The sequence below is a fragment of the Gymnoscopelus braueri genome (genome assembly GCF_963280865.1).
Source record: "Gymnoscopelus braueri genome assembly, chromosome: 5".
Classification (NCBI taxonomy): Eukaryota; Metazoa; Chordata; class Actinopteri; order Myctophiformes; family Myctophidae; genus Gymnoscopelus; species Gymnoscopelus braueri.
Genome location: NC_137606.1, coordinates 33,994,452 through 34,010,992, shown reverse-complemented (window position 1 = coordinate 34,010,992; position 16,541 = coordinate 33,994,452). Strand labels below are relative to the sequence as shown.

Here is a 16,541-nt window from a genome sequence, read left to right as displayed (position 1 = left end):
ACTGGAATACACAGTGCTCTTTAGTGCCTGTGTGTGTGTGTGTGTGTGTGTGTGTGTGTTAATGATTGTGTTATGATCCATAGGACTACAGTGAATTACAATTACTTGTATTCTATGCAAGGGTGACACCCTTGTGTATTGGAAACTGCAGATTATAAACTGGTCCTGATGCATTGCTGTTGTCCCAAATGTTTATGACTTCACGTTTGTTGTGGGTTTGGGGTTTAATGAAGCTGTTATTGTACCATCTCTCTTTGTGGTTAAATTGTCTGACGCTAAATCAAAGTAAAGACGACACACCTGTCAGTGAAGTTTCGACGCCACTCTGTGAAGAAATGGCATTTTCTTCAAGAGTGTAAATACTTCAACGAGTCAAACAAGGCTTATTGACAATGTGTCCTTGTGGGCTGGTTATGCAGAGATTGGCAGCAGCACTAGGTCTTGTTGTTGTATGGTTCTGTCTGTGTTTATTGTTGTCTCACCTCTGTTTACATTTGTCCAGCTAAACTGTGTACCAACAACTGAAGCTAATGATTGTCTTGAGACTTTATGCAGAGGTGTATATGAGAGAAATAGCCCATGCTATTGTGTACTGCATGATGCGGCCGACTCAATTCTTTAAGAAATTGTACGCAGTGTTAATTTTGACAGCAAATTTTGTGATTTAGTTTAGTCATAGTCTTTTGAATACATTTTTATTTAGCTTTAGACATATTTTAGTCATCTGAAAAGTTTTAGCTTTACTCTAGTTTTAGATGACTAAATATCATAAGATTTTAGTCGACTAAATGTACTGTTTGTCGACTTGTATTTTGGCAGGCCTTGATGGTGTCGCAATGGCTGATTTTACACTTGGTTGCATGCTGAAAATAGCCGATCTACAAGCTCAGAGCTACAGCTACAGAGCGCAACACCTGAGTGCAACCAAATATAAAATGACTTACCGGTAGTTTTTTTTTTCTTCTTTTTATTTTTTTTCTCGTTTTTATTTGGTTTTCGTCAGTGAAAAAAGATAGTTGGTGAACATTTTTCCTCATAGTTTTAGTCGACGAAATTAACACTGATTGTACGTGTTTGCATAATGTGTGTTTGTTTGCGTGTATGTATCTAGGTTACCGTCACCCGTCCCCCAACACCGTAGCGAGAACTGTTCGTATTCTCCACACGCTGCTGGCTCTCATCGGCAAGCATCTGAAATGTGACAAGTTTGAAGTCAACACTGAAAGTGTGGCCTACCTGGCTGGTAAGTCCCCCACAAGCTACTCGCCGCCACCCGGCTATCTCAGATCATGGCGTTTCTATTTTCGGTTGACGGATAACCACTTCAATCCTATATATACTTTGTTGATCGGTGTCCCACAGAGGTCTATTCTTGGTCCCCTCCTTTTTTCTCTCCAGACCAAATAATTTGGCAGAAAATAGCTGATCTGCTATTTCCGCCAAATGTTTGCCTGTTTTCGCAGAATGTTCACCTATTGATATAAGGCCCAAGTGTTTAACTTAAATATTGTTATATCGCACTTAAACATTGTTAAAAATGTACTACACAAGACGAAATGAAGAAAAATGCTTGATGAATGTATACAAATATTAACTCATTCAGTGCCATTGACGTCACATTTTTCATAAGCCCAGAGTGGCAATGACGTCGCTGACGTCATAAAAAACATTTTTATTTTATTTATTTTTTTGAAAAAAAATGTTCAGAACCCAAGATATCATGATTTGAAGATTTGCTGCTCCATTCACTTCTTGTTTAACTTCTTACTGAAAAAGGCTGTATCTCGGCTCCTAAGCACTCTTTTTTTTTTACAATGTATTTTTGGCCTTGGCACAGGGGTGATAAAGCTAGAAATAAGTTTGGCACTGAATGAGTTAAGGATTAAATACAGAAATAATAAAAAACAATAAAGTAAGCAAATGTGTTTATAAGAGCGATGAGTTAGTTTAGTCTGGGTTGGATCTGTCTGATCAGTGTGGGGGGTGTGTGGTTCTGGTTTCATCTGTGCAGCTCTGCTCACTGTGTCTGAGGAGGTGAGGAGCCGCTGCAGCCTCAAGCACAGGAAGTCGCTGCTGCTCTCTGACCTCGCAATGGAGACGGTTCCTATGGACACCTACTCCGCCCACTTCACTGACCCCAGCTGCAGGTAACAAGCTCACAAACCCGATGTTTTATTATTCCCGTTCAGAGCTGATTTCAGGTCTATCCTGTGACCAGTGGTGTAAAGTACTCAAGTACTGTACTTAACTCCCTGCCAATGACGTCTTTTGACGGCTGTTTTTGTAAGCCCACACCGCCTTAAAATACTTTATATATTAATCCACAAAATAAATAATTGACAACTCAAATGGTACAACTCAAATAATACACCTCGGGTTTATACTAGGTTTCTGTCCCTGTATCTCTTTCCCTAATAAAAGTAATAAACAAGCAAACAAACAAATAAATCAAAAACAAACAATTTCACTTTACACAGCCCTCCCAGCCCAAACAAATCCCATTGTCCTTTGTAACCCCGCGGATCACAAGTCCCGACCGGCGTCTTGATCCCAGAACTGCAGCGCTCGAGTCCCACGGCACGGCAGCAACGGCAGGTCCGCTGGGCTCAAATGTTCTTGGTTGGCGGCTGCAGATTACTATATATCGTTTAAACTTGTTTATTTGAAACTGTATAACTGGCGCCTCGGAGACCTCCGCTTTTCACCCGTCCCCCCCCACTGGTACACGGTTTGTTTTGATCTCCCCTCCCCCCGTGTCACACCCTCTATTAGTAAAGTCGGGTGGTACAAATCATTCAATCACCCACTGATCAGACCCATTACGCCTCACGTGAATAGGAAATGGCCACATATATCTCACAGTGTCCAGCCATGCCCATGTCACATATCAATCAGATATAATAACATGCATAAGTAGGGCAGATGTTACATATCACACGTATAAAATAACACCCACAGATCAAGCAGATAAATATAATAAATATAATGTGCATTTGTCACAACTCCACTACAATTATTTGAAAACTTTAGTTACTTTGTAGAAGTATAAATGTGAGTACCTTTTCCACCACTGCCTGTGACCAGCTGTTTTTTTTGCAACTCCCCCTCACCCCCCCCAGAGCCCTGCGGGAGAACCAGCCATGGACTTCCCCCAAGGTGTCGGATCGTTACCTGTCCGCCAACTACCCCACTGTCGGACAGGTCAGCCCACGGACACGCAAGTCCATGAGCCTGGATATGGGCCAGCCTTCCCAGGCTAACACCAAGAAACTCCTGGGTATGACCACCAGCTGGACAGATACTTACAAATATTACACAAGAGTGCTTTTATACTGGTATATTGGCATGGCTCTCATTGGCTCAGATTCGGCGGGAAATGAACAAGAAGAACATCACAGCTGTGCTGATATACTAACTGATTAACAGTGCTCGTTCCTATGTGATAATTGCTTTTATACTACTAGAAAATATATTGGAGACATTTTGTGATTTTGTCGATTATTTTATTGTTTTATTCGGCTCCACCTTAATGATCAACAGAGATATTTCTAAGAAAGATATAAACTTTCCTGGTAAATAACAGGTTGATGTTAGCTAGTAAGCTTGCTGATTTTTTTTTTTTTTTTTTTTATCAAAGCAGAATGACATTGTCTTTCAACACTGATAACACTTTCCCTGCCAGAGGGTTTTATTTTTTTTACTTCCCCCACTGCCATGGTAAAAAAAAATTTACACAGGAGCCGAGATACAGGATTTTAAAGTAATAAGTTAACCAAGGAGTGAATGGAGCTAGAAATCTTTGGATCGTGATATCTCTGGTTCTGTGTGGATAATTATTATTTTTTTGAACAACGGTTATACTCGTTGCTGGCAGTAAACGGGTGTATTTTTCAACAACGGTTATACTCGTGTTTGGCAGGTAATGTGTTAAATGTAATTGTTTGACTAAATTCAGTCTTAATGAAAACAGACCACCTTATAAATGACAGCCTTTAAATCAGGTGTTCTTAAAGTGGAGTAAAATGATTTTAGGTTGAAGGTGGTTTTGTGCTGTGTATGTGTTTTACCCAGGCACCAGGAAGAGCTTCGACCACTTGATATCGGACTCCAAAGCACCAAAGAGGCCAGAGATGGAGTCGGGCATGACCACCCCACCCAAGATGAGGCGTGTGGCCGAAAACGACTATGAGATAGGTGAGCTTCCCATGGGTGGATTAAACATATAAACCCTATATACTTTGGAGGGCTGTGGACACTTCCGAAACTCTCCTACCAGTGATATCATCAATGGGGAATCCAAGCCAATAGAAACTTCAGGCTTTCTATTCCTGGTAGGTGGGTTTCTGGACTGTCCACAGTCCTCCTCTGAGACGCAGACCAAGTAGACAAAAATGGTCCCATATTATGAACATTAGTGACAACTTATGAAGATAGGTTGAAAATGGGTGTAGTCGTCCTTTAACACATTAACCGCCAAGAACGTAGTCCTACGGTCCGTTAAATCCAACTGTTAAGCGCCGAGACCGTAGCCCTACGGTCCACGGTCTTTTCGCGCTATTCACTTCCGGGTTCACTTTCGGAATTTTTTTGATCCACTTCCGTTTCCGGTTTGATGACCGGAAATAGAATTATTTGGGATCCGGTTTTGACGATCACGCCCGCTCCCATTCTACAGACGAAACTGAAACTCAATTCTCTTCCTGTAGTTTTTTCTCCTCGCATTTCACTGTTTAACGTAATCCGCTCTAACTACAACATGGATGCCCCGTTTGACACGCGATCTTCACTGGGAGATACAGGGAGATCTCGCGGATGTAAACAGACCGTGTAGAGCTCAATCTTAAGGATTTTAACAAGATCTATGGCGACATGAAAAAAACAAAAAAACAACAAAAACACCTTGGCACTGGTGAGTACATTATGAGATTAACCTCTGGCGGTCGATGTGTTAAAGAAAAAAAAAATTAGACTTGTATAAAACAAATGAGCTTGTATAGTGTATTAAACGGTGAGTTTTTCCTTGAACTGGGATCAGTGTTTGGATAGTTTTCTGATGTAACACCACCTGTCCCCCTTGCAGAAACCCAAAGACTTGGCAACTCCCACCTGCGTAAGGTATCTGTGTCCGAGTCCAACGTGCTGTTGGATGAGGAGGTGCTTACAGACCCCAAGATCCAAGCCCTACTACTCACTGTGCTGGTGAGAGCTAACACACACACACACACACACACACACACACACACACACACACACACACACACACATGCATACACACACATGCATACACACACATACACATACACATACACACATGCTTTATCTCTTTCATTCACTCACTAATACCATGAATACCTATCATAGATAATGGTGAAATTATTAATCAAGTAATCAGTTAATCGATGGACAGGTTTTAGTAATTGAATAATTGGTAGTAATAATTTGTGACGTTTACAACTTCACTGAAATGTGAATGCTTGTCTTTGTTTTGAAATAAAATATAGTTCTTTACAGTTACTAAACATATTTAGTAACTGTCATAATTTTCTATTGAACACATTTTACCAGTATTTTATGGTCTAAATTCATTGCATGGATTAATTGAATGTAACGGTTGTCTGTTTGCCTGAATGTGTACTGAATGTGAGCTTTGTCATTTTCTAAGAGGCTCTGTTTTTTTTCCAGGCCACCCAGGTCAAATATACCACCGACGACTTTGACCAGAGGATTCTGTACGAGTATTTGGCCGAAGCTAGCGTTGTCTTCCCAAAGGTTTTTCCTGTGGTGTAAGTACCCGAGCTGGAATCATGCCCTGGGAAAAGCTCAACACCCACACCAAAAATGTACACTTTATTCTCCAAGTCACAAGGGTTCAGCCCCAAACATATTTGGGGCTTTGGGGCTCTTTTAGTGTCCAATTTGTTACCTTGGGAAACCAAAAGAGGAGCTGATATTTAGTCACAATGAGGTCTGGTTTGGTTGCTGCCAGTAAAGTCAAGTTGGAACTTTCTTTTTTCTACATTTATATTTATATGTAGTGAATTTCCTGTGTGTCTGAAACTATTTAACAATACACACATAAGAAGCTTCCTGTGGTTTGCCAAGCTGCTGTAGTCACAGGTTTAACTAGAAACCACCTGGCTGAGTTTCACATTCTATATTGTGTGAGAGAGAGCGAGATTCCATCATCTGAATGATTGTACTAGCATTATTTTCTGTCATGTTTTCAAAGCATTCTACAAGGAGTATTTGATGGAAATAAGAAGATGGGTGCTTATATATAATTCTCAAAATGTGTGTGTTCCTGGTTGTGTGTGTGTGTCCTCCATAGCCACAACCTCCTGGACTCCAAGATAAACACTCTGCTGTCCATGTGCCAGGACACCAACCTGTTGAACCCTGTGCACGGCATCGTCCAGAGTGTGGTGTATCATGAGGAGTCTCCCCCCCAGTACCAACCCTCCTACCTACAAAGTAATACGCACACACGCATACTCATGCATGCACACACAGCCAGTCAGTGTTCACCCATACTGGTGCCCTTTCACCTTGGAAACAATATAATCTAATAAGGTACAGAATGATAGAATTTGATTCGACAATGACCATGTGTCTGTCTGTCTCTCTCTCTCACTCACTCACTCACTCACTCACTCACTCACTCACTCACACACACACACTAGAATTCTGTCTTTTATTTCGTCATCTAGTTCTGTATTCTCGTAGTCATTATTGTGTATTAAGAGTTGTTCCCTGATAGGCTGACAGGAGAATTGACAGTTTCAAACTAAAGCTGCTCTGTTTACCTGTAAGCCACTTATAAAACGTATCGGTGGACTTTCATGGTTCCCATGCATCTCTATCTGTCTCTCGTTCTCTATTTCATTCACAATTTGTTATGGTTGTTTCTGTTCTTTCTCACCTTGTCTCCTCTCCTCTCCCCTCCCTGTACTTTTTCCATCTCTCACTCCTTTCACAGGCTTTGGTTTTAACGGACTATGGAGGTTTGCTGGGCCCTTCTCAAAGGTATGATTCATGACCCCTTCCATCATATTTACCATCTCATCCTTGCTGCCCATCTGCAGACACACTGTAGCAATCCAATGTGCTAAGCAATTACACTCCCAACACAGGAGCCCATTGGTGTGGAGATTTATCGAGCAGTGCGCTCATACACACGCACAAACACACACACACCATAAACAGAGGAGTTAGAGATAGTTGGCCTTTATAACCACGGATCATAGATCAGTTGTGCAAAACACAGCACAGTTAATTTGCTTTTTAAAAGACTGCTATCAGAACTTCACTAATTGGCTGTGGTGCCGTGGTTTGTGCATGTACTGTACATGTATCATGTTTGATTAAATGACCATTATGGGTGTAATTGTTCACAAAATTCACAGTTTAGTTTGCTATGATAAGTTCGGTACATTTTTGATACTGCCAAAAAGGCTGAGAAAAATCGGAAATCTCGGACGAGCCCTCCCTGCCACTATTCCGTCACAGCAGACAGCTTTATTTTTTACATCCACATGTCATGGGTATGAGATGCCCTTGTGATAGATGCCCGTGTGTTGGCTCCGCCCAACCCATGGCTCAGGTTTGCTGGCTGGGAGCTCCCGGTGCCTATGGTAGTGACCTGACAGCCTTATTCTCCTGAAATGCCAGAAGGTTTTCCTTGTCTTATAAAACAAAAACAGCTCTTAATAAGAAATGTAATGTAGAAGAGCTATCGTAGTAGTAATGAGTAATGGTGCTCACTTACATTAAGCATGTTCGTAAAGCCTGCGTTTTGCAATTCAAAATAGTGAGACCTAGCCAGACCTGCTGATGTTCTGTTTCTGGTCTCTCTATATGACATTAGCGTAGCGCACGTGTCACTGGAGTAGTGTGTTTATCTTTGGGGTGGGAGTGGCAGACGGCATGTTGCAACCTGCCTGTTGGCAACATCATTCGTTTTGGCTGATTTGTTGAGTGCTCTCTTTCTACGGGTCTGGTTGAGTACAGAGAAGATGATAAAGAATGTGAATCACGTGAACCTCGAGATCCGACGTGGCTCCAGTGTGGATCTCAGACTTGGCTCCAGTGTCGGGTGGTTCTCGTGGTGCGCAACGGACAGATAAACTCACACACTCACGAACAGAGATTTCGTGATTTTTTTGTACTCTAACAAACGAGTACATTCAGTACGGGTACAATGGGTTTTGCATAAATTGTTCCCAATGGGCATCAGTTTATATTTAACTAAACGTGATCAGTGGAGAATACCAAGATGCGATCGGCCTCAGAAATGCAATATAGAGTTTTATTAGGGGTCTGTGATTGTGAATCTCATTGTGACTCTACTCTAGAAAGGTGCTACAGCACAGTATACAAATAAGGTTTACCTCCTGAATCATTTCCTTTTCCTTTTTCTCACAGCAAACCCAGATCCCAGACTACGCCGAGCTGATCGTCAAGTTCCTGGAGGCGCTGATAGACAGTTACCTGCCCACGGCGGAAGAGGAGCGCAGCGAGGAGCAGCTCCGCACGCCCACCTCGCCCTACCCCCCCACCAGTCAGAGTCAGCTCAGCATCACCGCTAACCTCAACCTGTCCAACTCCATGACCTCACTGGCCACCTCACAGCACTCGCCAGGTATGCACACACACACGCCCACATTTATTTTTCATTCATGAAACAGTGAGTTCTTTTTTCTCTCTTTTTTTAATACCATTATCCATTTTTAGATAAAGGTCTAATTGATACAGGACAATGTGTTACTTTTGAAAAGAACATGTTTAGTTTGGTGATTAGTTACTGTAATTTGATCATAATTATACTTTGTATTAACTGGTAATGAATAGTAGTGTGTCCATAGGTAATCTAATGTGTGATCACAGAGAAGTTACAGTCAATGACTAACATAGCACCAGTCTGTGTGTGAGTCATTCAGTCTCTTTTTCCCTGGCCTGCTTAACATACATGTTGTCTAGTTGTTATGGTGTATGAATTACGTATTGCTCAAGCTAGCCTCTATTCACAATACACAGGGTAAATACTGTCTGGGTTTGAGTTGACTCTAACATTGAACTAAAAGTTCAGTAGAGCTGCATAACATCTCACATTTTTATTTAGTGAAAAACATCTTTTGTGAACATGAACTAGAAGTAATGTTTACTGGCTTAGCGTACAGCACCAAAGGGGCTAGCTTGATTCAAACCGCAACCTTTAGAAGTCTGCTGTTAAAAATCGAGGACACATGCTCCATTTTTAAAACATGACATTGCGTGTGCTTTCACATGTTGTCTCTCTCTGTTGCTTCTCTCTTCTTTCTTCTGGCCACTGTTGCCTCTAATCCACTCACTTTTTCTTCTTTTGCCTTTTTTGTTTTTGTCTGTTAACATTTCCATGCGCGTGCGGGGGGGTTGAGTAGTTTGTAGATGCTCCCCGACTCTGTCGCACCCCAAGCCTGCTGAGGAGATGGCGGCCAAAACATCTGGTACAAAGCCCAGCTATAGAGCTTCTCTGGGCAGCTAATGGCCCCCCAGCCTGTAGTCTGAAATGCTGTGGTAACTCATGTGTCCATTCTCTGTGTGTGTCACTGTGCTTGCTTTGATAACCTCACCTGTGTGCCTTTAGGATAGAAAACATGCAGTAGTTGGCGTGCGTGTGTGATTAGTACAAGTTAAGACATTGTAATGCATACTATACCAGCCAGACTCCCTCGCACAGTTCAGGTGCTGTAAATTAAAAAAATATTTTTTTTGGCAGTTAAGATGAGATAAACTTAATTGGAAACTGGACAGCAGTCATCTGTCTAACCCCATCATGCCCACATCCTGTTGAAAATGAACAACAAATTTAGCGTTGAGCACTGTTATGGGATATACATATTTAGTACCTGAACTGTATATATAGACCTCCAGAAAATTTAGATGAGAATTGTAATGCTATTCACCCTGCATATTGCAAGTCCAGCAGTAATCCTATCCCCAGGCGAGCCACTAGCCCAAGGCCAGTGTAGCCTCTTTTCACACTGCAGCAATTAGCCTGAAGCCAAGGTCTAGAGTTTCATTGTAAACCCTCACTAGCTGAGGCTAATGCTTAATTTATGCTCCATCTCAAAAATGGAAGATCTACAAGCTCACGTTCTGAGAGTTGGTGGACTTCGGTGCGCGAGACCACCATACCATTAAGTACGAATTGGGCTTAACCCTTTAACACAGGACAGATAGCTGTGAGCATGTCCAGTTCAGAATGAATGTATCAATGTTATCTGCAGCAGGTCTGGAAGTGTGTGAAAAAGGAGTTCCCAATTTCCTTCTGGAAGAGTCTGGAAGAATTAGTAGGCTATTTCTGCTCAGACATGATGCACGTACAACTATCTAGTTTATTAAATTGTACAATTAACACTGGTCAACACTGGTTAAAGCTGTAATCCGGAATTTTGTATAATGAATAAATGTTAATTTAACCAATCTGTTTGGTAGATTATGTTAATACAATATAACTAACTTGGTCTCTTCCATTGATTAATCTCTAGACTCTGCCTGGAGTCAGGTTGATTGATTGATGTAGTTTATTTAGTAAGACATGAGAATAGTACATGACAGTACATAACAGTACATGGAAGTACAAATTCACAATACAAGGTCTACTAAACTGGAACTCTCATTAAGCACTAAGCTTGTTTAAGATGAGAACCCCATGCACACAATGGTAGGACACCTACTGGTTGAGAAGTAGTATTGCCTAAAGCTCAAGTGCAATATCTGGCCAAGTGGGATTTCCCTCTTGACTGAGCAGTAAATGTTTGGTACCTACCTGGGTTTGAATCCCGGGTAGGACATAAAACCTACCAATTGCTACTTTAAAGTCCTCTCACGAACTGAAGATATGGACTTTTTAAAAATATTAATAAAATAATAAATTCTGGCATTGGCACTGAGTTATACTGGTTCTATTCCTCTGAATGGGCTGGGCCGAATGACTGCAGTGTGAAAAGTCCTATTATTTGTTTCCCCCCCTGTACCTTACCTCTACCTGCTGTGCATAAGTGTTTCTGTAAACCATATATCATTTATTTCTCTGATCAGTTCATGCCAGTTATCCAGTGACGATGAATCACTTTGTCATTCACGTTTTCCTTTTGCTTTCATGTGCGGATTTTTTGGTTCTTGTTTGGTTCTTGTTGTCATCATTGTCATTTCTTTTTTCTCTCCCATTCTCTCTGTCTCTCTCTCTCTCTTTGTAAAGCCTCTCTGTCTTGCTCTAAGTCTGCCGTTTTTGCGCCACACCTCCTCTTCCTCCCAGGTACTCTTCTTCCCCTTTGACCCTCTGTGACCCTGGAGGTCAGTCAAGGTCAAACACGTCCCTTCAGCCCTTCCCCTTGGTTGAAATGATCCCAGTGTCAATAGAATAACTCTGGGTTCACTCATAGTTTTGCCCCAGACTGAAGAATATGCTTTGACGGATTATCATTAATGGTGTATTAGCTTTGAGCTCTAGCAGTAAGTAGCAGTAATACAACCGTACCCCAACAGGTACGGTTGTATTTGTTTTGAGCTGCTAATGAATCTCTGCCATGGGTGCCTTTTTTAAATGCAGGGAAAGGGCAGTTTACACACGTTTGTCGGTGGCACCCTCTAGTGGGTGTCATTGCATACAGCAACACCACTCAGAAACCTGATCCCATTCAGAGAATAAGCTGTTGCATAGTGTGTTGTTGAGCTGTGTCATGTGACTGTTTTAAAGGATGTGACATTTAGCCATCTCCTCTTCTATTTAAGGGATAGGCTATCAAATGTAGCCAGTAATGCAAATCCTTACATAATTATTACGCAAATTATAGTGATTATCAAATGAAGATATTCACATTTATTGAGTTGATGAACACAAACAAAAACATTAAGTTGCCTCTGAGTGCAAAAGCAGCTTGGATTGAAGCATTTGTTTGTGTTTCAGGATAGCGTTTATCTAACTGCTCTTAATGCTTTCTCGCTGTTCTTTCCTTCCTCTTCAACCTTCGCCCATGTGCTCCTCCTCCTTCTCCCAGGTGTGGACAAGGAGAACGTCCAGTTGTCCCCCAGCTCGGCTCTGTCCAGTAGTGGACGGACACGCCACGGCTCGGCCAGCCAGGTGCAGAAGCAACGCAGTGCAGGCAGCTTCAAGAGACCCAGCATCAAGAAAATAGTATGAACGATAAAACGGGGGAAAAAAACAAACAAAAGAAAACCCACAGAGAGAGAGAACAATGCCCTCCCTGGCCCATTAGCCAGACTTCATGCTGCACTTCTCTTTTTACAGTTTTTATTAGTTTGATCCTTTTGTTGTTGTTGTTGTCGTTGTGGTCTCTTAGAGAGAACAAGAGATTTATTTTTATTTCTTTTGGGGGGGGGGGAGTATTTTGCATCAGGAGCATTAAGTGAATGGAGGAATACTTGTGAGGGCAAAGTTAAAACTCTGACTGAGATTCTGTTTTATATTTGAAGCTTTGAGATGGCCTAAGGTGAATAATAAGCCATTGTGTGTCATTGTCTCAGTCCTTCAGTCTCCTTTTTGTGAATAGAACCCTCAAACAATTGGTGTTTTGGAAGACGAGATGTAAGCTGTACATAAAACACAGGCCACACACATCCCCGGCCCCCCCCACACACACACACACACACACACACACACGTGTATGAACTTGGGGGTGGGGGGAAACCCAGTGTTTGGCCCTCCCTCCCCTCCACCTAATTACAAGACTCTTCAGATTACTTGAGTATTGGGTGGAGAATGCCATTAGCTCTCACCTTGAACAGCTTTGGCAGATTGGACCAGAACAGTGATATTATGAAGGTCAAGTGAATTACAAAGGGGTGGGGTGGGGGGGAGGGGATGCTACATCCACACAAACCTCTAAATTAAGTTCTGAGTCCCTTCACCGTTCCTCATTAGCAGCCTAAGCACTCCGAGTGCAGCCATCACCTCTATCAGTACAAGATGGACCAAGTGACACAAGGCAGTAAGGGGGTGGAGCCGTGTCTCTAACAGACCCTTAAATTCATCTTGATCTGGATTTTGGATGGACTCGCCGTATGTCAAACCTCCACAGTTAATTGTACATATTATACATAGAAAGATTATGTATAACTAGTCCTTAGTGATATAATTGAGATGTTGACGTTTTATCCATGGTGTGCCTTTTGTCAGGGTTTTTTCAATGTGTATAATTTGTAAAATAAGAAGCGAAACCTTACTGGGGTACAGAGAACAGGTACTAATTATCGAGGCGTGTCGTCCACTCTACCACGTGCACACGCGTGGTGAGAGAGCTGTGTCACTAATGGCATTCAATGATCGTCAAATATACAATCATCCATATACCCTGTTGCCTGAGAGTATTTATCCTGTACAGCTAGATAGTGCATACAAAAAAAGTTATTCTTTTGAAACACTTTCCAAAAAAATGTTATTATTTTGAAACACTTTCCATGTATGAACATAACAATCGCAAAACACTAGGAGGAAGGCGCAGACTTGTAAATAGCTGAACACGTTTTATTTTTTTCCTTGTTTATTGTTATTAATGTTTTTGTTTTGTTTTTCTCAGTATGAATTGTGTTTCCAGTGCATAGCATTTTGATTTGTTTACACACAGAGTGACAAGGAAAATTGTGTAATATGCAATAATCCTCAACTCTTAAACTCTTCGGTCAACCACCGGTTTTTATTTTGTATTGTCTAATAGGGAAAACCAAATTTAGCACGTGGACTTGGTGCGATTATGATGCCAATTCTCTTTTGTTGCCTATTCACATTTAGGTTCCTCTCTATGTGAAATGTATTTATTGATTACGTCCACTGACCATTTTAGAAGAGAGAGACATTGGATTGTATGAAGTTTTATGTCCCCTTGAAATGTATACCTCCATGTCATCCTGTTAAGTACACCGTTGTCATGAGACGCAAGAACCCCAAGGGATATTGGGATAAAATCTCTCTCTCTCGTGTTTAATCTACCATATTTTACTGACTGTAGGTTAAAGCTCATAAAACCAAACCTACAGGTCTATTTCCTCAATTCCACCAGTCTATCCGAAGAGACAGAATCCTGGTGTCATTTGGAGAAACTGGGGCCCTCTGTCCTCCATACCCTTACAGCAGATCCAGGGCCACTGCACCAAAGATTAGCTTGCACTATGGGAAGGTAAAATGCAAATCTGGTTTCCAAAAAGAAAAACGTGTTTATGGAATATTTGGCACACAATCTTTTAATTGCTCATCTGAGTTTGATGATTCAATGTATTTTCACTTATGTCATGCATAGCATTTCATTGTGATGCATATTAATGTTGGTGTGACAAAATTCTGTGTCCACACTTACAGTACCACCAAGCTAACACACCCCATACAGGACGAAATTGGCCACTTTCCTTTTTTGTCTTTATTTCTTTTTCGTTTTTTTTATCAGACATTCATATCTTGCCTTAACATTCACGCATGGACTCTGTAAAGAGTTGAGTGTTGTTGTGCAATACTCAAATTCATTACTGAAAAGAAAAGGAAAAAAAACTATTTTGTCCCTACTGAAAAAGAACAAGATCATTTCTTAACACCATTTTAAGTGTACAAGTTTCTACAAAGTGGACTGCGTAGCTAAACCATACACTTTGTGAAATAGTCCATCACATCTCTCTTGTAATTCCGTACTGTAGTGAGTTGAGATGAATGTGATGGAGCTTTTGATTTGCTTTTGTTCATAGATTACATTCAGTGAACAAACATGCGTGTGGTCATGGAAACCTTTATTTTTTTCATCTTTTCTATTTTCTTAATGCTGTGGCTGTAAGGGAATGAGCAGGTTATGTTTTTAACAGAAATGGCCATAAACGGTATTCAAACTCTGTTTTTAAGTTGTTGTGTGGTCCTCCGCAGAATGATGTAAAGGGAAGAATGTAACATGTGCTTTGGTTGTTATTCAATAATGGGATTATAGATAAAAACCTTGAAAATGTAGGACACACTACTAAATTCACTAGTATGAGCGACGCAAATAACCCTCTGGCAGAATCAATAGTGAAGGGTGTATTGGTAGTGTCAAATCAGTGGCCAATGGACAGACATACACTGTACAATCCTTAGTGTTAATTGAACTCTGAGAGTGCATTTGTACACTCGGAGTTACAGTTAAATTAATGAGGATTTAGCCTAACTTTTTTAACCTGTCAGAATAAATGCTTGTTGCCTTTCATTGATGCATTGTCACAGTTTTACTAAAGGATTTATTGTGATTGCATTAGGGAATCAGGACCAAACCATCAATCAGTTATTTGTGTCACACTGTTTGGTAATGGTTAAAGGGCAGTGCCACCATTTTTTGATATTTGGGTCATGTGTCATTCTTATCTTTTGATCTGTCAGACTGCTGTTGTGTCATATTTTTGTTTTATTGAGATATTTGGCAGTCATTTTATACTGTGTCCTTGCTGCCATGACTTTAAAATTTTACTTCTAAAAACAGTTTTCTCCATAACATCTTCTGAGGAGCCTCCCATTCCTCTTTAGGTACGTGATTAAGAAATCATCATGACACGGCTTTTCAAAACAAATGACACCTCACTTAGCATGGCATTTTCAATTGTAGAGTTTTGGGGTCAGTATCTTCATACTGAGTGTTGCAGTAAGGTGTCTGTACAAAATGACTACCAAAACAATTTCTTGCTAGCAAGGAAATAATTTAAGATCCAATAACATTGATGGTGTAATTTCCCTTTTAAAATTTACATCTTTCACCCTACATAGAACGCGATATTTGCCAAATCATACATAAATGTGTCATAGTATCGTTCTATAGGTTGTATTTAAATACTCATCTCGTTTTCTCCTAACAGATCGTTCACCAAGTTCTGTCTTGAGTACCACAAGGCATTAAAAATCAGAGAAAATCTGAAGGCAGTTGTAGTAATTTTAATGCCTATTGCATCAACTTTCCATAGTTTGTCAAGCTTTAGAAGTTTTACTTTCACGTGAATAGAATATTACAGATTAGGTACCCATAACCTCTTAAACAAGTGGTTGACTTGCACTAACTTAAATCACAGTCATGGGTTTGTGAAGGCGAAAAACCTCAAATGTGGCATGTTTTATTTGATGTTATGCAAAATCTAATGTCTCTAGAGTATTGGTCTGAGTTTTGTTTTTAATGCAGTATGTGTGACAATTGTAAATATTTTGTGTACAATTTGAGATGGTATATTTACTACACTGTACATATATGTGATATTGTATCATTTTGTTTTTGTAAAGCAGTTAGTTGCTGTATAATAACATACAAATTGAACTATTCCAGTGTTAGTAATAAAATGTTTTGCTCTCCAGCGTGTTTGTAACTGTGTGCTGACAAATAATTGAGACATTTATTTTGTATTGTACTTGACAACGACTAATTTAGTATGACAATACCATCGATTAAGGGTATTTGAGAAGGGGTTGTGTAGTAGTCATACTTAGCTGTTAAACTAGTTAAAAGAAAAAGATAAGACATGGATGGATGGATGGATAGATGTCTGCTTTC

General features: G+C 40.6%; 1 protein-coding gene across 4 annotated transcripts in view; it reads left to right on the top strand.

The window, feature by feature from the left end:
- The window catches only part of nf1a (neurofibromin 1a), a 105,026-nt gene extending 88,684 nt beyond the window's left edge, over positions 1 to 16,342 (top strand). For all 4 annotated transcript variants that reach the window (XM_080429005.1, XM_080429003.1, XM_080429004.1 and 1 more), the window contains 10 exons: positions 1,112 to 1,243; positions 2,012 to 2,147; positions 3,120 to 3,277; positions 4,072 to 4,194; positions 5,081 to 5,199; positions 5,683 to 5,783; positions 6,329 to 6,471; positions 6,977 to 7,023; positions 8,422 to 8,638; positions 12,039 to 16,342. In XM_080429005.1, coding sequence (XP_080285131.1) covers positions 1,112 to 1,243; positions 2,012 to 2,147; positions 3,120 to 3,277; positions 4,072 to 4,194; positions 5,081 to 5,199; positions 5,683 to 5,783; positions 6,329 to 6,471; positions 6,977 to 7,023; positions 8,422 to 8,638; positions 12,039 to 12,181 — 1,319 coding nt within the window. In that variant the 3' untranslated portion in view covers positions 12,182 to 16,342. The remainder of the gene's footprint in view (positions 1 to 1,111; positions 1,244 to 2,011; positions 2,148 to 3,119; positions 3,278 to 4,071; positions 4,195 to 5,080; positions 5,200 to 5,682; positions 5,784 to 6,328; positions 6,472 to 6,976; positions 7,024 to 8,421; positions 8,639 to 12,038) is intronic.
- The last annotated feature ends 199 nt before the right edge of the window (positions 16,343 to 16,541 follow it).